The sequence below is a fragment of the Ranitomeya variabilis genome, chromosome 8 (assembly GCF_051348905.1).
Source record: "Ranitomeya variabilis isolate aRanVar5 chromosome 8, aRanVar5.hap1, whole genome shotgun sequence".
Lineage (NCBI taxonomy): Eukaryota > Metazoa > Chordata > Amphibia > Anura > Dendrobatidae > Ranitomeya > Ranitomeya variabilis.
This window is the reverse complement of record NC_135239.1, coordinates 33,520,330-33,543,152: the sequence shown is the minus strand read 5'-3', so window position 1 is coordinate 33,543,152 and position 22,823 is coordinate 33,520,330. Positions and strand designations below refer to the sequence as shown.

Genomic DNA, 22,823 nt, shown 5'->3' with positions numbered 1-22,823 from the left:
GATCCTTCGATAAATAATACAGCTGGACTCTCCATTTTCTGGCACCGAGATGGGAGCTGCAATTAAAACAACAAAACGAGCCGGGGTCGCTGTAATTTAGAGAGTTTTACAAAGAGTGCGGCTCTGAGCTCCGAGCCTTCCCCGATTCATTATAGCTCAGATGTTGGAAGAGATGGATGTTGAGAAAAAAAATGGCAATACTGTTCTTTTTGGTCTTCTTTAAATGTTCGGGAGCAGAGCTGACCACTGGGGGGCAGTGATGAGCCTAATATACCAAGTTCAGGCCTCCTGGAATAAACTTAGATTTTGTGTTTTTTTGTTTTTTCTTTAGAGTGTGACGTTTTGTTGTTTGTTGTGTTACTGAACCCTACTTTTTTAGATGTTTTATTAAAGTCGTGAAAATTCCTTTGTTGTTGGTTGAACATATCACAATAACGCGATTTTCCATGGTCTGATTTCCATAATTTAAAAAGTTTCATGCTATGACTATACTATAAACGGACACGGGAGCACTACCTTCCATTAAATTTTAGGCCATGTCCATTTGATGTCACATCTACAGATCAGCTCTGTGTTTGGTCCCCCCCAAAAAAGAAGCATATGCAGAAATGCACTAAAAAACCCCATGTATTCTGCACATAGTTTAAAAATCATGTTCACACCTTACCTTGCCTTTTTGCAGCGCTTTTTTTTTTTTGCTGCATTTTTAAATGCAGATTTTAAGCTGCGTTTTACTGTACCTCCAAATTCTATTAGATTTCAGAAATCTTACGCAGACACATTGGTTTTATTTTCTTGACTGATTTGGAAAACTGCTGTGTTTTTGCAATCGGCAGCATGTCGCTTCTTTTAGCATTTTTTTCAGCGTATTTGCAGCATTTTTTCACCCATAGGAAACAATGAGTAAGTGAAAACGCAGGTATCAGGTTTTGCTGCGTTTTGGGAGCAAAAACCTAAGCAAATAAATAATTTGTGCTTTTTTTTTTTTGGTCTACTAAATAATAATAATCTATGTATATATAATTGTCTAAGGGGACATACCAACAAAAAAAAATTAAAAAAAGTGATAAAAACGCAAGTAAAACCACACACTATAAAAAATGCGAGTAACCTAATCTAGCCAGTATGTGCAGCAAATCTGCAACATCAATAACTCGACAAATGCTCATCATGGAAACATCACCTAACAGAGCCTATGGACAAAGGTTGGGTGAAAGAGAATAACCCCTTTACCGCTGGAAGTTCACAAGCCAAGACCAGCATGGTGGCCACCAGAGCATGTGCTGGATTGGCAGGTGATTTTTTTTTTTTTTTTTTTTTCAGCACTTGCTTTTACTGAATGTCAGCAGGTTTTAGCCATGTAATCTGAGAGCAGAGATCCTGATCATAGTGATCTGTCACTTATTAGGTTGTGTTTTGCTATTTCAATACAATCAGTGTTTTATCAGCGGGAGATTATCACTACAGCAGTCTCCTAATCCAGCCATGCCTACAGCACTGATTAGCAGTTATCTGTCGCTATAAAATGTGCAAGGTGTGGACGGGTTATGCACCGCTCAACAACTGAGCTCTGCTAGATCTACATCAGAGAAAACTATCATAACTGCTGCACCCATCACTGGAATCAGGGGTTCTGCCTCTTCATCATGCTGCTGTCAGACTACATAACAAGACCCTACTGAGAGATAGTATTTAATTAGTCATGTTGGAAGGCATATTGTTATATATTGGCTTATAGGATGGTTACTTCTAGGACAAGGACACATCTTCATGGAGTTTGGCTGTTCCCCATGGTTTCCTCCCACATTCCAAAGACATACTGGTAGGAAATGTAGATTGTGAGCCCCGATGGGGACAGTGATAATGTCTGTACAACGGTTTGGAAATTAATGGCACTATATAAGCTAGGAAATAAATAAACATTGACCCTGATTCATGAAGACCGGTGAGCAGGATTGTTGGGGTCAGAGGCTTCTTACTCATTAAGAGGTGCACGCCTCTTAATGAATTTGGAGTGTCTGACAAGTGGTGTGCCCCTCGGCACAAATCTTATTCCAGTCCCTGACCGGAGTAAGGAACACTAGTGATGAGCGAGCGTGCTTGGGTAAGGTGTTATCTGAGCATGCTCGGGTGGTAACCGAGTGACTTCGGCATGCCCGAAAAATATGTTCAAGTCCCCGCAGCTGCATGTCTCGTGGCTGTTCGACAGTTGTGACACATACAGGGATTCCCTGTTTGTTAGGCTTCTTTCACACTTCAGTTTTTTGGCGTCAGTCACTTCCGACATAATGACGGATCGACGGATCCGTCACAATAGTTGAAAAAACGGATGTAACGGATCCGTTTTTTTGACGGATCCGTTACTCGGGGGTTGTATATACTTTTTGGAGCATGCGCAATTGAAAAAAATTGAAAAAACGGATTGGGGCGACAGATCCGCCGAAATGACGGTCGCGACGGATCCGTCGCCCATAGGTGGCCATTCTATGAAATGACGGACGCGACGGATCCGTCGCGATCCGCCATTTCAACGCAGACAAAAAACGTTGCAATGACCGTCAATGTCTAGATGACGTCCGCCAAATTTTGACGGATCCGTCGCATGACGGATGGAACGGACGACCATCCGTCACAGTCCGTCGCTAATGCAAGTCTATGGGGAAAAAAACGGATCCGTCAAAAAAAAAAAACGGATCCGTTTTTTGAGGAAAATGGCGGATTTAGACTGACGCCAAACAACTGAAGTGTGAAAGAGGCCTTAGACAACCCCTGCATGTGTTGCTTCTGTCAAACAGCCACGAGACATGGAGCCGCGGGGACTCGAACGAGGAGAAATGGGTGTGAATATGCGATAAGTCACTAAATTTTTTTTTGCAACTTCTCAAAGCAATTTTTTTCCTGAATTCTGGCAAAATTGTTTATTTGCAACGGGGACCTTTGAGTCATAAAAAGGGTGTCAGGATATTTTTACAAAAGTGGATTGACTACCATTTGTGAAAATAACAAACGTACCTTTTTCAAGTAAATCTTTTTATGTCGCGTCCATGATCGCGGCCGACGTCCACAACCTTCATTATTCTGCACAGTAAGCTTCTTTTTTTTTTCGAAACTTGATCACATTGAAAAGATATGAAGTGACATTGACCATAAATGTATACACCGAAAGAATGAAGAAAATGTCTCCGACACTGAGACTGTCGCCATGAGGGTTTTGACTCAAAGATGGCGTGATTATTACATTTTCTTTAAAAAAATAAAAATTAGGCTGGGGGTAAATTCCTCGTGATCACACTGCAGATAGATACTGTAGGAAGATACTGTCATCTCTCGTCTCGTCCAGAAGGTACTGTTGCAGATCAGGAGGGGAAGGAATTTTTCTTCTTGTTGTTCGCTCATCTCTTGATTTTTCATTATTGTTTCTGGTAGAGTCAAATTTATACGAGATGTGAAAATTCTCATTTATCTAATGTTTTCTATCATGTATTAAATATACAGTATAGGTTACTGGGTTCTGTGGATGGGCGACACCAGTATATCATTCACCAGTTTACCTAATGGTTTATATCTACTTTTCTATAACAATAGAATGAGTGCAGCTACATTTAGCCCCGTTGAATGTCTTTGTTTCACCAGCAGTCAAGTCACCTGACTGCTGCAGCCAGTCACAGCCCGCAGCGGTTCTGCTGCTGGGAAAGTGAGGTCTCTTCTGGTGTCAGTGCAGTTCACAGAAGGGACTTTTTCTTTTTGCACGGACTTGTCCTTTAATTTTTTTTTTGCTTTATCTTTGTTTCTCGGCATTTATAATAAGCAGCTGCCAGATGAGGCTGATGATTGTTTACTCTTCTCTCTGTTCTATAGAGAACTCATGAATGCTCAGCCGAGCGGAGTGTGCATGTGTATGGAGGAGTTGCTAGAGATATGTAGTTGGACATACACTTGAGATAGCAGCAGACAGCGCTGTCTCCAGACTTCCACATGCACACGAACACTCAGCTCTGACGTACAATCGTGTGTTTTCATTAGGGAGAGAGAAGGAGGCCGTGGTCACACAGCTCTGGCATGGGTAGTCTCCCCTGGAATCAAAGGAGTGGGTGATAAAATTCTAACTTACTGATCCATCTGTCCCCCCAAAAATCATAGTTGAGAGGATAGTCGGGAGGCGCCCATACAGATCAGGTGATGGGCCGAAATAGGCAAATTTGGCAAACTTTCATTTAAGGTGCTTGCTTACTAATGAAAGGTTGGGTCTGCAGCCCACGATTCCGAAAATGTTGCTTGTTTTTCAAACACTGGGAGGGAAAAGATACCTTTTTTTGAGAAGCATCTATAGGTTTTGATCTCTTCTTACTCCCGAACTTTTACTGGAAATGAGATTATGCACAGCGAGTCTTTTCTGGATGATCTGAATCATGGTCCAACTTTGTAATTCGAGTACCACTTATTGGAGTGGCCTGAGGTGTCGAATATCTGCGAAACCTTTACTGAGTCACACTGGAAATGACGTTATAATGTATAGATTGCGCAGATCGAGTCTTTTCTGGATGATCTAAACCACGTTATGACTTTTGTAATTCAAGTACTACTTATTGCAGGGGGCAAAGTGGCCTGAGGTGCCAAATATCTGCGAAACCTTTACTGAGTCACACTGGGAATGACGTTCTGATGTATAGATTGTGCAGATCGAGTCTTTTCTGGATGAACTGAACCAAGTTATGACTTCTTTATTTCGAGTACCACTTATTGCAGGGGGCAAAGTTGCCTGAGGTGTCGAATATCTGCGAAACCTTTACTGATTCACAAAGTGATTTTTCAGTGAAGGAGAATGAACCTCGGCCATCTTCAGTATTTTTGAACCCTCCAGCAAATTGATACATGAAATTCCATCTGTAATGCCGTGCCGTACCCCCGAATCCTGGAACAATAGCATGTGTCTTTAGTAAGTGATAAATGTGAAGCGAGAGCGGGCAGCGTTGGCATCTCCTCAAAACAAACTAGTTATCCCCATGAATTGATTTCATCAAACATTACCTAAAATGTTGTGGATGGCAGGCTCACCGCGGGGGCCGCCTGTGATAACTGGTTTTCTTTCAGATAAGCTGTTAAGCAGGGGTCACTGTGCTAGAATAAGCGCGGAGAATACATGTTCGCTGGCAAACATGGGCGAATCTTTGATCACTTTTGTGTGGCACATCAGTCTGGCATTGTGCTTTATACCAACACAACACTATAACAAGATGAGGCCTTTCAAGCTCGCGATAGCCCAGGAATGTTATTGAAATCCGTGCCGTTGCCGATAAGTTAATAGAAGAGGCAAACACTGTTCATTTCATAATGCCGCATGGTGCGATTCCCAGCCGAAAGGAATGCGGGGAATCTGCTTCTTGGTGATGCTTTTTTTTAACTCTTCAATCCCTGGATTGCAAAATTTGAGGGGTGGCCTAAAGGGGTACTGCCGTCTCATGAAGTTATGGCATGAGGCAGGAACAGAAGGAGTCAGACCTCTGTGATCCTCTCTGATCTTAGGAATTAAAGGGCTATCCTTAACACGCCTCATTCTCACCTAGCCTTGTGGATCGATAGTCGTCCAATTGGCGGACCCCACTTATCCTAAGAATATGGCTATGAAATGGCCCCCCATCTTGGAACAGAGCGATTGACCGATCTGTTCTTTCCCTATGAGACCGACGAATGTAGTCGTGTTATACTCGGCAGCTCTGTAGAGAATGAATGGAGCCGCGGGCAGATTCTGCAGCACAGGTCCATTCAGATGAATGAGGCCGGTTGCAGGTCCCTGCACAGTAGTCGGGAGCAGCGACACCAATTTTTTTATTTTTTTTTTCAAATCTGCAACATGTCAATATCTTCATCGTTTTTGCAGCATTTTTCACCCATTTAAATAGATGGTGGGAAATAAACATTTGTAAACACTAATAAAAAGAACTTGTCAAAAAGCGTTCTTATTTTACACAGCCTTTTTCCTGCCACCACTCTGGTTTTTGGTGCAGAAAAATACACTGCAAAAAATGCCAAGTGTGAACATACCCTCAATCTTCCCGGACCCTGGTAGTGCACATTTTATAGTAAGTTCTTCAGGGGTAATATCAATTTATATTGTTTTTCCACACTCTAAAAACACACATGGGTTTATTGTCTTTGTTTGACATGGGCCCCAGTGAATGTGTGAGATAGGGGAGATTGTGGAGTCATATTTTTTTTACATTAAGTGAATATCTAGTTTGCTGCCTTAGGCTACGTTCACATTTGCGTTGTGCGCCGCAGCGTCGGCGCCACAACGCAAACAAAAACGCAGCAAAACGCATGCAAAACGCTGCGTTTTGTGACGCATGCGTCCTTTTTTTGGTTGATTTTGGACGCAGCAAAAATGCAACTTGCTGCATCCTCTGCGCCCGGACGCGGGCGCCGCAGGGACGCATGCGGCGCAAAACGCAAGTGCAATGCATGTCCATGCGCCCCCATGTTAACCCTGCTGTTCTGTTAGGTCAAAAATGACCGTTTTTGAAATTCTATAATGTTATAAAAATTCAGCGTGTGATTCTGAGACTTGAGGCTCCCTGACTTTTCGTCATTAGGGGGGTACTCTCTGTGGGAATTTTTATTTTTTTTTTTAATTTTTGTTTACTTTATTTGGTACAATTTTTTTTACACTTGTACTGTTCGGTCAAAAATGACCGATAGGCCTTTATTCAGCTCTCCAGACAATTTTTGACAAAAATAAAGGTGCTATCACCTCATTTTGAACTATATATTGCATCTACTACTATTTATCAATGTATCTGACTACTTTTGGTCAGAACAGATTTACACATACCAACATTTTCAAGTTGCGATACAGCCGACGGATTCGCTTCCAGTATAGCTATGCGCAATTTATTTCACTGGTTTTTATTTACCCTGCTGTTCATATAGATCTAGTTCCATTCAGTTGTCAACATTTCATATTGTAAATCATGATTTTCTGATTTTCCATGTGTTTGCTGGTTGTACAGTATTACACTGTGCAATGCTGTCCTAAGCAGAATTTACCTAAAGTGTTGTACTGTGAGCTTTTTCCTGCTGCAGGGTGGTGTCTGCTCTGATCTTATCTGTAGACAGATAACATAGCAGTGTAGAGTTTCAGTTCAGCTGGAGACAACACAGAGTGAGCAGAGGTTCAGACGTCAGAGCTCTGAAGTCCCATTTTTACAGGTATGTTACAGATAAATTATTCTTTTATTCTAAAATTATTCAATATTCTCACTGCTGTGATAAAATGGATGATAGGGGGTTAGCATTAGGGTTGTGTAGACTCAATGTCTGCTTATGAGTACATATTCTCACTGCTGTGATAGAATGAGTGCATGCCTCATTTTTGTTTGCGACGCTCCAGCACCATAATCACAGGGCATATCTCAATGTGTGACGGGACGTTATTGTGTGTATTGTTGCGAAATTGTTTTGATTTTTTTTTTCATCTGATTATTGAAAACCATGTTCACATACAGTAAAACAATGCAACAGGTAATCAAATAACACTTGAATTAGGTACAAATCACAACTTTGTTAGGTCCGGTCAAAAATGACCGGGAACAGTATAAGTGTATAAAAAACAACGTTTTTTGCCATTTTATAGAGAAAAAAGCTTTTTTTTTTTTTTTGCCTTTGAAAAAAGTATATCTACATAATGTTTGATATTATTACTTATAGTTAACATTTAGATCAAGATTTTTTTTTTATCTGCATAAATAATCAATTTTTACAAAAATCGAAAAAATACCATGTTCCCTTTTGGATATAAAAAAAATATAAAACAAGCTTTGTATTTATTTTTTTTTTCTGGTATTTGAACAACCATCTTCACAAGCAATATAATAGTGCAAAAACTGTTTAAAAAAACCACAAACCACTTAGATTAGCTAAAAATGATTATTTTATAAGGACGGTCAAAAATGACCGGGAACAGTACAAGTGTATGTGAAATCTAAACAGAACAGCAGGGTTAAATATAGGGGCGCATGACGCATGCGGCGACGCTGCGGCGCAGACCGCAAATGTGAACGTAGACTTACTCCTGTATTTAAAGGGAATCTGTCAGCAGTTTTTGTTGCTATGTAATGTGAGGAGAGCATGAGGTGGGTCTGAGACAGGAATGTGTCACTTTTTAGTCTGTGTGCTGTTGTTTAAATACAATGAATGTTTTATCACCAGGAGATTATCACTGCCTGGACTACATCTCATGTGAGCCCTGGTCTGACCACGCCCCCTCCTGTGATAAGCAGCTCACTCAATATACAATGTACATAGAGAGCCTTGTGTGGACAGGAGCAGCTTTGAGCGTTGCTTTATTCTATATTTAAAAACTCTTGATTGTTTTGCACCCACTAGACTAAGTGACACATCATTGGAATCAGGGTCTCTTTTCCTACATTGTGCTGCTCTCAGATGAGGTGGCAAAAAACCTGGTGACAAATTTGCTTTTAAATTTCCTGACAAATGTAATGTATCTTACTGCTACCTCCTCATAGTAGCTTGCAAAAGGGGGTTATGCCTCTGCTACTGGAGGAGAAACTCTCCAAACCATAGGAGAAACTACCCAAAAATTCTTGACTCTTTGGGAACCCTTACTCCTACCCCCTATTCTGGCAGTAAGCGGGATAATGGGCGACTGATGCCACTCTGCAACACTTATAGGAGGCATATGTTAAGTCAATCCGTCAGCAGGTTTGTGTTATGTAATCTGAGAGCAGAGACCCCGATTCCAACAACGTGTCACTTACAGAACTGTGTATTGCTGATTCAATAAAATCAGTGTTTTATCAGCAGGGGATTATCACTACAGGACTAGCTGCCTCGCGCTTTCTAGTCAACTGCTCTGTGTAACCCTGCCACTGGCAGCTTTCTGCTTATGCACAGTGTGTGTGGGGGAAAAAAAGCTGCCAATCGGTGGTATAGGTGGGTTTTACAGGGCTCAGCGTTCAGAGCACTGCTAGATCTGCATCAGATAAAACAGGGATTGTAGGAAAATGACAGCATGCAGACCAGCAAGTAACACATTGCTAGAATCAGGGTCTCTGCTCCTACATCATGCTGCTCTCAGATTACATAATTTAAAAAAATGGTGATAGGAGGTACATGCGTTAAACGGAAACTAATGTGCATCTGTGTTTAAATAAAATTTGATGTGAACAGACCCTAACGAGAGTATCCTACTCCTCCGCCTTGAGGCAGTGCTGGGAGGAGGCTCGTTAGTGTGCCGTCCTCTGGAAATGATTGTGAAGGTCTTACAATGAGGTTGTGCCATTTAATAAGAGATAAAATGTACTATAATCCGGCGTCTTGCCTCCTCCACGTAATGGAAATCCTGCTCCTTTATTATTTCCTATAACTTGGTTTTATCTAATGGTCTGGATAAGATTGCTATTTGTTAAGCAGAGTCTTCATTTTCAGGCTTCATTACGGGAGTTCTGCGGGATGCAATGAAGTAGGGATTGGCGCTAATCCCCCTCTATAGCCCTGATTGCCCGAAACTAATGAAGGAATCCCAGATGACCCAGGGGGGAGCTCACCGGTGTTTAGGGGCCACAAACCTGTCGCCTTGCTGCTACTTCCACGTCTCGTATTTCTGTGGATACTGTATGATCATTGCTCCCCACCACGGATAGAGACATAGCCCGGGGCTGTCACTGGCGAGACCTCCGTGTGATCTCTTCCTTTTCGGACATATAGGACATTTTGGGGTTTTTGTGTAAGTGACTGTGGTCTGGATTATTGGGGAAGTTCATTATTGTATCTCATCCGATATGGGATGCTCAGAAACGGGGGCCTGTTTTATGGGCAGGCAAACTGGGCAGTAGCCCAGGGAACCTCAGGATTAAACCAAAGCGAGCATCCGTTTTGAAGTTTTTAATTTGTAATTGTTTTATGTGGTGTACATGCCGCTGTTCTTCTGAATGCAGCGTTTTAATTTTGTTCCTGAGCCTTTTTTATCCCTGAGTTACAGCCCCTTCTTCCATGTATCCATGTCTAGTCGTCTTAGTCGAGGGGGCTTGCTCCTCGTGAAGATGCACATGGAGGAGTTGGCTACGTGGTTTTGGCTATAAAGGGGAAGAAGGGGCCTTATCTCAAGAATGGAGAGATGCAGAAACAGGAAAAAAAAACGTTAATTTTGGATAACTGCTCCACTTACACCAGGTAAAAAATGACATTTATGACAAGTGCCAGGTTCTCTTTATGGGACTACTCTTTGGATCCTTCATTGGTTCGAGCACTGTATGGTAGTATTTTATGGGCTCTACGTGGCAGTATAATCTGGGCACTATATGACCCTATTACTTGTCTGTACATGAAAGCATTTTTATGGGGGCTAAAGTTGCAAGAAAAGTCATCTAAAAATGGAAAGTGGAGGACCACACTCTTTTGTTCCAAGTGCTCCTTTTTCCAAAATTAATAAACCTGCTTAAAGGGCATGGTTGTGCATCACTTTAAGGAGTTGTCCACTACTCTCAACCTCTTCTGAATGCCTTTTGTTTCCTTCTAGTAAAATAATAACACTTACACTCCGCTCTGGTTCTAGCGCCGTTCTCGAGTGAAGACTTTGCTTATTGGCCTCAGTGATTGTGTGACATAATGTCACACTATCCCCGGGAGAGCCAATGCCGACATTGCCGGAATGACACTGGTGGTGAATGCAAGTGTATATAGGGATTCAGAAGGGGTTGTCTGAGTCGTGGACGAACCTTTTAAAGGGATTGCCAGGTGAAAACAAGAGATAACTTATTGTTTATTGGGAGTCCGATGACTGTTACCTTCACAGAATAGTAGAACAGGGAACATTGGTTTGACCCCACTGATCAATGAGTTATCCCCTATCCTAGGCATAAGTGAAGCTTTGTTTTCACCCCTCAACCCCTTTATTGAGAAGGAACGGTGTATTGTGCCTGGAGGAGCGGCGATGTGATGTCTGATGGTCTCCATTAACATTTCTTCACCCTTGGTAAACGCGGTGTCCTCTTATAGGGCTCAGTTTTGATATTAGACTTTGGTTCCCCAGTAAGGAAGCCTTTCCTGTCTTATTCCTCTGAGAAGGTAAATCCCATAGTATTCTACTCCTGCGTCTGGGATGTTCCCGCACATTGAATTGGTCTTATCATTTGTGCAGTGAATGTCCCCTGGCTTTTCTTTCTTCCTCGGAGGTCAAGCAGGACCATATTGGTTGACCTTCCTCTATACACATGGACTTCATTGACCTTGCTCTGTAAATACACTGGTCATGAAGGTTTCTCCGCAGCAAAGGGCAATTAACACATGTCCACACAAGCGCGCCAGCTTGACGGTAATTGTGTCATCTACCATTGGGCCGTGTTAAACCCACTGCTTTTCCCTCCCTGCAGGGTTTTTTTTTAAGGAACTTTCCAGTTTTGGTGAAATATTTAGTGTATTATCAAAAAATGTGCAATTTTCTTTAATATACTTATTGTGTAAATTTTATATAGTTTTCAGGAGATCTAAGGAGAGATGATGCAAACAGGTGCTAGAATTGACAGGCAAAGGCGGGAGGAAAGCCATCATACTATATATCATTAGAGACACGAGAAGCTGCTGAAAACGGCCCTGACGTGGCTTAACTGCAATTAGCTTCTTCTTTTTTTAATTGCTGATATTCGCAGTGTGTTTCCAGATAAAAGTTCGATGTATGTCGACTGGACCAGAAAGCCAATTAATGTGAACATGGTTGGAACAACTTTCTCATGACGGCAGCTGTTAGGGGGGAAGGAAGGATTGGACAGTTGGACTTCAACATGCCTAATCCTTTAGTTGTCAAATGCAATAAGCCTCTGCCAGAGTTGTCTACCAGCGGCTTTCTTCTCTGTCCCCATCCAGAACATACGCAGTATTGGCCGCGCATGTTGTTGTATGGGGAGCAAAGAAATCGGTGGTAAAGAGGCATTTTTCCTACGGCTTTAAAATGTCAAGAACATTAGGTTTCCCATGAAACATTGGGATGAGCAGATCATCCACTGTGCTGGCCTCCATCTTCTGTTTCAGATATTCGTCCTTTGTGTGATTTGACCATGTTTTGTTTTATTCACTAGGTAAAAAGAAACGTCTCCGATCTCACCAGCATCCCTGTTCGCCATCAGATGTGGGAAGGCTGGCCTCCGTCTGCTCAAAGCGACAGCGTAAGTTGCCATCTGCCTGTACTGTAGGTTTGCACCTGAGCGTAATTCCAAGAACACAACCCTTCAGATCATAATTGCATTACGTGTGGCCGGTGGTTCCGGAACTTGCGATGAAAACTGTGATTTCATCAAAACCGCAGCAAGCAGCCCAGTAAGTTACACATCGCTGGAATCCGGGTGCCTCTCCCTCGATGGTGCTGCTCTCAGATTAAATAGCCAAAATCTGCTGACTGATTCCATTTAATGCTCATTTCTACAAGTTATGAATCTGTGAACGACGACTTGTTCCAGTTATCGGAGGGAGGGATCGGACACCGGACGATCTGACTCTTCCTGCAGCTTCTAGATGCAACTAAGTGACGAAAAAGTAACTTGTCCTAATTAAAAACAAAAAACTAACATACAAACAGACCATAACGATCAGATTATTCTTTTTAAGGGGCAAATTGCATGATGAATCGTGGACCCGTGGCCCTCTCCTGCCGGAGCAGTTTTTCTTGGCTCGTTCTCGGGGGTCTTCCGCGTGCTTGCATCCATAAACTGCCCCATCGCCACATACTTTGCAGATCTTGTTTGAATAAGACACAAGCCTTGTTTTTCACCAGCGCATTCTCTGCCGGACACATAGAAGATGGTGCTATATCGCTTCCGCCCGAGATCCTCTCTAAAGCCTCGGCTGCCGTGTATGTAGACGTAAGACGTGGCCCCGGGGGACATTGTTACTGTGCAAATTACTAACATTTCTTATATCCAGTGCGCTGTGGAAATAATAAGTCTTAATATATCCAGTTGAGAGCAGTTCCTGGCTCCCTACATGAGCCGCTGGCTGGTGACATGTGAACCTGGCCGTGATGTGACGGAGAACAGAGCAGAAAACACATAAAATAAGGGGTTTTAAACACCCTGTAATATCTGTATCCGCTTGTAAACTTGGCTGTTTTTTTTTCTTAAATATTATTTTATTTTATTTTTTTCCAATTTCTTTGTGGCTCAGCAAAACTTTCTCACCATATGTTCGCTGTAAGTCAGTTTAGCGCCACGGTATTTTATCGGTGGCCAGTGCGGGTAGTAAGCTGGTAGGGACGTCTTTAGGTGTCAATGCATTAGCGCTTCTGCTATCTAGGTCTGGTTCCCCTGAGCAAGTGCCACATGAGTGGGAAAAAACATCTATGTAACAAACACATGTAAATAGAATATATTCAGTACTGGGGAAACAATGCTGTAAAGTAAGGCTGTGTTCACACATTGCATTTTTTTCTGCTTTTTTAATGCTTATTTTCAGCTGCGTTATACTGTACCAGCAAAGTCTGAGATTTCAGAAATCTCACGCACACAGCTTTTGTATTTTGTCCTCGGTATTTTGTGCAATACCTTGGTTTTTGTAAAATGCAGCATATCACTTTCAGCTTTTTTTTAGTGTTTTTTTTCACCCATTCAAAGCAATTGGTCGTGCAAAAAAAATGCTGAAAAAAAACCGCAGGTATCTGTTTTTGCTGCGTTTTTGGTGACAAAACCTGATGAAGTAGAAACATATTTTTTTTAATCCACTAAACTTTATCAGCATGCACTAGAAACAACTGTCTCATGAAAAAAAACACAACAAAAACTAAGCAAAACCAGCTATTTCAAAGCAAGTTTCCTACTGCCTAGAGAGCAGGTTTTGCATGCGGAAAAAACACATAAAAAAATGCAACGTGTGAACATGGCCTAAGAATGCTTCCGGAAATAGAGGTGTTAATAGTTTATTTTTATCATCTAATTTAAAAGGGAAGAAACAAGAAATCTGAATAAAACTAATATTTGGTGTGAGCACAGTTTGCATTCAAAACCGCATCAATCCTTCTAGGTGGACTTGCACAGAGCAGGAATTTTGTAGGATTAAAAGGAGTAAAGAAAGGTGTATAAGTAACTGAGTCTACCAAACGGTGTCATTATCTGAAACAGAAACATGTCTAGGACGTGTAAGATTGGGTGAGGAACAGTTAAACTCTGCTGCAAAGGTGAGGTTGTGGAAGACCATCAAAAGTTATTTACAATGGCCAGACCGATTACAGCAACAAGACACAAGGTGGTTATACTGCATCAGCAAGATCTCTCCTAAGCAAATATTTCAGAGAAGACTGGGGGTTCCAGATGTGCTGTTCAAGCTCTTTTGAAGATAGACCAGTAATGGGCAACGTTGAGAACAGTAGACGTAGTGGTTGGCGAAGGAAACTTGGTGCAACAGAGGAATGACCCATCACGCTTTCCTTGGAAGATGTCCAGCAGTGCCATCAGTTCAGAACTGGCAGCAACCAGCGGGACTCGGCTACACCAATCTACTGTTGAGAGAAGTCTGGCCCAAAGCTTTCTTCAAGGCTGAATTATGGCTAATAAAACCATACCTCCAGTATGATTTCAAGGGAAAGTGACTCAACTATGTCTTAAAACATAGGTACTGGCGTGTAGAATAGTGGAACCCGCTGCTGGCAAGTTTTCGAGCTGTATTGCAGCAAATGGAGTTGGGAATGTGGCCAGGATTCTGAGTGCTGAGAAATACAGGCACAAACGTATCCATAATGCAATACCATCAATGAGGCGTTTGACTTGGGGCAAATTTATTTTGCAGCCGGACAGCGACCCCAAAGATACAATCAGTGTCAGTAATAACTATCTTCAGTGTAAAGAAGAACATGGAGTCGTGAAAGTGATGATCCGGCCACGACGGAACTCTGAACTCGCATCATCCATTCTGCCTGGGATCTCACGAGGAGACAGAAGGATTTGCAGTGAAAAAAAACCCTAACCCCCCCCCCCCAACCACAAAAAAATAACATTCATTATTAACCCCTTTTTGTTCCATGATGTAATAGTTGTGGTTGTATGGAGCAGGATCAGGAGCTAATACTGCTCCACACAATGCAGATGCCGGCTGTCACACAGCCAGCATCTGCCCCTAACTGCAGTGATTGGCACTGATACTGATCTTTACTTTTTAAATGAAGCTGTCAATCACTGACTGCAGTAGTTAACTTGCACAATTCTGCCCGGGAGACGGCTCACTAAAGACTGGGCGTCGCAGGTCACTGTGGTTTTCTGTATATACTATATTGTAGTTGGATTGCAGTATATAGAGCAAGTGGATATGTAAAACATCGCAGGTTCAAGTACCCCGAATTGACAAAAAAAAAAAATGTAACAAGGAAAAGAAATATATATTTTTCTAATTAAAAGAAAAACCAAACTGCTAATAATTTGTAAAAAAATTTTTGTCCCATCATAGCTACACTGTATGTACGGTACCTATCATGCTGTACAGCGCCATATCCGCTTCTGTACGTTCACACCATACCGCTCTTTGGGTCTGACGGTATGTAATAAACCATAAATAATTCATATATTGTTATAAATCATTTAAAAAATAACTGTGACTGCGTTTCCCGGCGGACCTGATGGCCTCCCTCCCCATCTCCAGCGAAATCTGCTGCTCTGCACGACTTGTCAGTAGCACGTCTCCTCGCGGGGGAGCGGACGGGAGGGGTGGGCTACGTCTCCAGAATATCTTCAAGCTGTGACAGTGAAGCTGAGATTCACACAGAGGACAAACCCCCAGAAATCTCATTTTGCACATTAACAAGGGCACTTTTTGGTTTATTTAGTGAAGGAATAATTTTAACACTGTGAATTGATATGCCGGGTCTAATTAAAGGAGATCTTTGTTTTAGTCCCCGCAGATTTATCACTTTTTGTAACCAACTAGGTCTCGGCACAGGGACTTGGCTCCACTTCTCCAATTATTATTTTCCGGAATCCGACGACGACCAATGTTATTGTAGCTAATGATCCAGATTGGCTAAATCGTGTCGTAGACTTTCTAAATGTATTTCTTTCAATCACAAAGTCATAATCCACGCCTGTTATCCGGACTCGGGGCGTTGTAGGGCTTTATTCCATACCATCCCTTTTTATTTTATGAAACATTTGGAAGTTTTGGTTGTTCCACTAGATTATAACTGTGGCATGAGTTCACATTTTTTGATTTTACTATGTTTTTCTAATCCCATACAACCCCTTTTAAGTCATTAATAGGGTAACCTAAGGGCGCAGTCAGACGGCTGTATAAATCGGACCGTGATCAGAACATAGTGCTCGGACTGGCCAGCGGCTCTCCTGACCATAGCGTGATAGTTTTGTGTGTTTCTATGCAGCTGTCGCGCTCGGGTCAGGAGAGCCACCAGCCAGTCCGTGCACTACCTTCTGATCACGGTCCGATTTGTACAACCGTCTGACTGCGTCCTTAGGATCTGTCATTAAAGGGGTTGCGCAGTTTTAAAAAATAAATACTGTCAAATTGCATTACTGATTAATTTGGGCTCATTTAAAGATTTATTCCCAAAATCACAAGTTGTTTCCTATCCATAAGAGTTTGTGCAAGGCTTCCTTAGGTGATCCAACAAAACATTGAATCGCACCCGGACCAATGTTATTCTGTGGGGCCGTGCACATGTCCAAGATTGATCCGATATTCTTATAGCGCTCAGCCATGCAAGTCATTGAGTGCGTGGAAATCATCGGACTGCACTCCAATGACATCGGAGTGCAGTCCGATTTCCACTGACTAACACAATGGAGAAGATAGAGAAAAGAAATGTCTCCATTTTCTCATTTGAAAGAATCAGAACCCACATCTGATAAGACTCTCGGATGAAAGAATATATGCTCTTTTGACCCTAACCTATCATTGGAAATAACTAACTGATCACTGGGGGTACGACTGTTGGCCCTTCACATGATCCCAAGATTGGGAATCTGCATACCCCAAGAATGGGGGGGCTCTGAAGACCTGCGTTGAATGATTGAGAGATACATTTGCAAGGCTTCCCCTCCATTTGTTGTTTTTGGGACAGCCAGAGAAAGTCGGAACACTGTGCTCCTCTATTTCCAGCAATCCTATTGACAACTAATGGCGCTTAGGCCAAGCCTGCAGACCTCTGCTTCATTGACAACTGCGTTGCAAAGCCCCCATCTCGGGATCGCTGAGGGTCCTAGTGGTCGGACTCCCAAAATCTAAAAGTTCTCTCTAATCATGTGTTTTTGGGAACAGTCCTTTTAGCTCCTCCTTTATTCTGTACCTATTGATTTTTGGGCATCCAATATATGGGACCCCATTCACAATGATTGGACGTCTATATGGAGAGTGTTGGAGTCGCGCACCCTGCAGGATAGCACGGTGGGCTCCTTCTGTGCAAGGATATGGTGTACGGCTGTGCCGGCAATGTGGGGGGCCCTCGTAGGGTGGGGTGAGCGGTTTACGAATCTCCATCGCTGCCCGTAGCCCCCCGTCAGTCAGTAGCCAAGTCCCGGCTGTTGACACAAGCGTGGGAAGTGCCGACCTCTCCTCGTCCTGTCGCTTTTGTTGACCGTTGTGATCAGCGCAGAATGAGCAGCCTCCGACTTTATTACTTTTCAAAGTACAAAATCCCGAAAGCTGCAAACCGGGGGCGTCCAAAAGAGATAAAATGACAGAGGGGCTGTGAGTGGCAGGCGTACATCAAGCCTCGCGGGGGTTTGACAGGCAATGGATAACGTTATTAGACGCTTCTCGCCATAATTGCTGACATTTATCCAGTGTTTCACAGTATTTGCTAATGTATTAATGCAGTCAATCTCTGCCAGGCTTCACATGCCGCCTTAGCCCCGGCTTCTGCGGGATCCGCCAATGCGCGGATCCGGGCTGCGTTTCATCGGCTGGTTGCCGTAGTGACAGAGCCCGAAGATAAGCCGAGACAGAGCCCTTTTGTGATTGCTTTTCAGGTGACATTCAGCGGCGGCTTGTGTAGAGTGTCCTTTTAGTTCCAGTAATGCAGAAAATGGTAACCACTTCTGACTTAACTATTTCTATTCTAGAGGATAAGGATCAGCGTCACATCGGCAGAGTTGCTATTATTATTTTTTCATCCGTTTTTTTTGTTCCATAGTTCAGTCCCTGTAAAAAGTTATAAACTACTTGGTCTGTTTTCAGTGCTGTTTTGCTGCCTTTGTATTTCTCCTTGAGGAATAACGCTGCTAACATTACTTGCTTTTTTTTTTAATGTATTAAATTGAATGCATAACGAAGATTAAACGCTGAAAGAATTGGAGTGCCACTTTTTTTTTTTATATAGGCATCACAGTTCAAAAAGATGCAAAGAAAATAAGATGCATGGTGGCAATGTTTTTTTGTTACTGTAAAATGCAGCTATTTTTCTGCATAAAAAAAGCTACTTGTAAACAAGGTTTCACTTTTTTATTATTATTGTTATTATTATTATACTTTTTTTTATTATAGTTTATTTATTATTTTATTTATTTTTATCATGGCCAAAAAATAAAAAAATAAAAAAATAATAATATATATATATATATATATATATATATATATATATATATATATATATATATATATATATATATATATATATATATATATATATATATATATATATATTGTACACATAGGTGAAATAAGTAGTGAACACATCATCAGTTTTCTAAGTGAATATATTTCTAAAAGTTCTATTGACATGAAATTCTCACCAGATGTTGACAACAACCCATCCAATCCACACCGGCAAAGAGATCAAGCTATAGAGGTCCATAAATTAGGTTATGTGTAATAATAAGAAATGACACAGAGAAAAAGTATTGAACACTTGAAGGAATAGAGGTGCAGAAAGCCCTGGAAAGTATTGATACCAGCTGAAATCTTTCAGTAACAAGAAGGCAATCCTGCCACTTAGTGAAAAATATCACCTGGTTCAACAGATGGCCTATAAAAAGGTGCCTCATTACTAAGGTGTCACACAAGAAACCTCCCGTGATGGGTAAAACCAGTGAGCTGTCTCAAAACCTTCGCAACCTTATTGTTGCAAAACATACTGATGGCATTGGTTACAGAAGAATTTATACTACTGACGGTTCCAGTGAGCACTGCTGGACCATAATCCAGAAGTAGAAAAAACATAATTTCACCATAAACCGTCCATGACCAGGTGCTTCCCGCAAGATTTCGGACAGAGGAGTGAAAATAATTCTCAGAAGAGTTTCCAAGAGCTAAGGACCACCTGTGGAGAGCCGCAGAAAGACCTGTGATCAGCAGGTGCAAGTATTTCAAAGAAATACTCACCGCGCAAGACTCCATTGTTAAACAAAAAGCATGTTTGAGGGCTTTTAAAGTTTGCTCAACAACATTTAGACAAGCCTGTGAAATTCTGGTCAGATGAGACCAAGATTGAACTCTTTGGATGCCATAATACACACAATATTTGGAGGCCAAAAGACACTGCATATCACCCCAAAAACACCATACCAACAGTAAAGTTTGGAGGTGGGAACATCATGGTGTGGGGCTGTTGTTCAGCATACGGCACTGAAAAACTTCATGTAATTGAAGGAAGGATGAATGGACAAATGTACTGAGACATTCTTCATAAAAATCTACTAGGATCATGAAGATGGAGAGTGGACATTTTAACAAGACAATGATCCCAAACACACTGCCGAGGAAACTCTCAGTTGGTTTCAGAGAGAGAAAATAAAACTGCTAGACTGGCCGAGCCGATCACCGGACCTGAATCCAATATAAAATGTATGGAAGGAACTAAAGCTCAGAGTTCATAGGAGGAGCCCACGGGACCTTCAGGATGCGAAGAGTGTTTGTGTGGAAGAATGGGTAAAAATCACTCCTGAGCAATGCCTGCGACTAGTTTATCCATACAGGAAGTATCTTGTAAGTTGTCAACAAAGGCTTTTGTATGAAGTATTAAATACATTTCAGGAAGCGAGTTCAATACTTTTTCACTGTGTCATTTCTCATTATTACACATAACCTAATTTATGGACATCTATGGTTTGATTTTTTTACTTTTGTGGATTGGATGGGCTGTTACTGACATCTGGTGAGAATTTCATGTAAATAGCACCTATAGAAATATATTTACTTATAAAATTGGTGATGTGCTCAACACTTATTTCATCCACTGAATATTTATCTTGTGATAAACTTTTTTCAATGGTGTTTTTGTTAACCCTTCATAAACACATACAGCTCATATCGCAGTAGCAACATATACTGGGGAAACATAAGTAAAAAAAACCTCGTGCTATACATCCAGTATGTTATAGGCTAAAGTTGGCCATATAATATGCATTCGCTCCACTGGGGCACACATACGACTTCGACGGTTGCTTCATTATCTTAGATGCAGTCTGAGGTTCGCCCCCCAAATGTCCTAGTGAAGAAAGGTGGACAGTAGTATTCGATCTAGCTCACTGACTGATTCTCAGTTAACTCATTCTGCAGCCAGAAATGAACTTTGCAGCACAAAGCCTATAAAAGGAAAACATTGCAAAATTGTTAAGGAAACCAAATTTTTGTAGATCCAAATGTGTATTTACATTAAAAATAGGAAAATTGTTCCTAAAGGTGGGCCAAAATTTCAGCACTGTCATAGATTAGATTTTCATCCATTTTTCTGATCGGTGTGGCTTCCGTTTTTTCTCAATACATTTCCAAGCTGCTTCGACCCATTAAACATGGCAAGAAAAGGACGCTTGGATTACAAGTAGATGACGTCTGCATGCTGTCAATTTTTCATATGATCTGGTAGTCCATTTTCAGTTATGGACTAATGGGAAAATTACTAAACTGCGTTCAAAGGTCTTCAGGAATCTGCGGTGAAAATCTGCGGAAATCCCTGAGGATTCCACATGGTCTCTGTTATAAATACACGGGTAACTGATTCCCATTTTTGTGTATTTTTCACTTTTTTTTTTTTTTTTTTGAGTGTGAAACTCCCGTTTGGCTCATCAGAAGAATATTACTCATAGTCAGGAGACATGATTTACAGGAAGCTTCATTAAATGTGAGGAGGGGAACAAACTGTGCCAAAAATGCTTCTCGTAGGTGACGGCAGGTGCTCGGCATTTTCGCTAAGCTCCGGCTTTCTGTTGTTAATTGTTTCTGTCAGGGCTTCCTGAATCCTAATAGCATCTAGTGGAGGAGCACAAAGCCGAGCCTCTCCAAATGGATTTACTTTAACAAGCGAGCATGTCTCCAGCAGCATGTTGTGTCCTCTGCTGCCAAAGACACCGTGCAAGCGCCACTTTTTTTTTTTCTTATGAAATAATATGGTCAATTACCTCTTGACCTCATCTTCCCCTTTTACACAGTGTTTTATACGAGATATAACCAACATATTCGCATAAAAGGTTTTTTTATGTGGATTTTTCTGCTCTTGAAAAAGTTTTTTTTTTTGGGGGGAGGGGGGCAGATTTTATGTATGAGGTTTTTTTGCCACTTTTTTTCCACCAAATACTGTAATACTGACATGCGGAGATCACCGCTCGCCGCCGCCGCCGCAGATACTCACCTCACCCAGGACCTCTGCTCCCCGGCAACTCCTGTCATCGCAGGCGCTGAGCAATGCGAGCGATGACCAGGGGAAAAATGAAGCCCACAGAAAAACACTTTTGTATTAAAAATAATTGATAAAATAATCAATAATTATTAGTACAAAATTAAAAATTACGGTACCTTCCCTTTAAAGAGTGTCTTACTGGAGTATCACTGGATATTTTATGTTACAGTACCTCCACCAATTACCGACGCTCCAGTGATTCTGGACCAGTTTTTCTTCTGTGCCCCTCCATTCCAATGTTATATCACAGAACTTTTGTGTGTAATTCACATGTCAAAAATTACTTTTTGGAAATTTCAAGTAAAAAAAAAAACAGCACTGTGTGAACTTAAGGCTGCTTGGTGCGGAATTATGCAGTGAAAATTGCACTGATTCTAGGACACATCTGCAAATGATGTTGCTTGGTTCTTACTATTGTTGCAGTCATATTTTATGCAGAAGATGAAATATTTGTGTAATACGGCAGATTTTTCTGCAAATTTTAATTTCTTTTTGTTGCAGAAATTTTCAGGCGCATGTGAATGTGACACACTGGTCAGTGGCGGACACTGACACTGGCCGGGGGCGGACACTGACACTGGCCGGGGGCGGACACTGACACTGGCCGGGGGCGGACACTGACACTGGCCGGGGGCGGACACTGACACTGGCCGGGGGCTGACACTGGCCGGGGGCGGACACTGACACTGACCGGGGGCGGACACTGACACTGGCCGGGGGCGGACACTGACACTGGCCGGGGGCGGACACTGACACTGGCCGGGGGCGGACACTGACACTGGCCGGGGGCGGACACTGACACTGGCCGGGGGCGGACACTGACACTGGCCGGGGGCGGACACTGACACTGGCCGGGGGCGGACACTGACACTGGCCGGGGGCGGACACTGACACTGGCCGGGGGCGGACACTGACACTGGCCGGGGGCGGACACTGACACTGGCCGGGGGCGGACACTGACACTGGCCGGGGGCGGACACTGACACTGGCCGGGGGCGGACACTGACACTGGCCGGGGGCGGACACTGACACTGGCCGGGGGCGGACACTGACACTGGCCGGGGGCGGACACTGACACTGGCCGGGGGCGGACACTGACACTGGCCGGGGGCGGACACTGACACTGGCCGGGGGCGGACACTGACACTGGCCGGGGGCGGACACTGACACTGGCCGGGGGCGGACACTGACACTGGCCGGGGGCGGACAC

General features: G+C 42.5%; 1 protein-coding gene across 1 annotated transcript in view; it reads left to right on the top strand.

Moving 5' to 3' along the window:
• Positions 1–22,823, top strand: part of FAF1 (Fas associated factor 1) — a 188,509-nt gene that overhangs the window by 82,100 nt on the left and 83,586 nt on the right. The window contains exon 8 of the mRNA XM_077277215.1: positions 12,090–12,176. Coding sequence (XP_077133330.1) covers positions 12,090–12,176 — 87 coding nt within the window. The remainder of the gene's footprint in view (positions 1–12,089; positions 12,177–22,823) is intronic.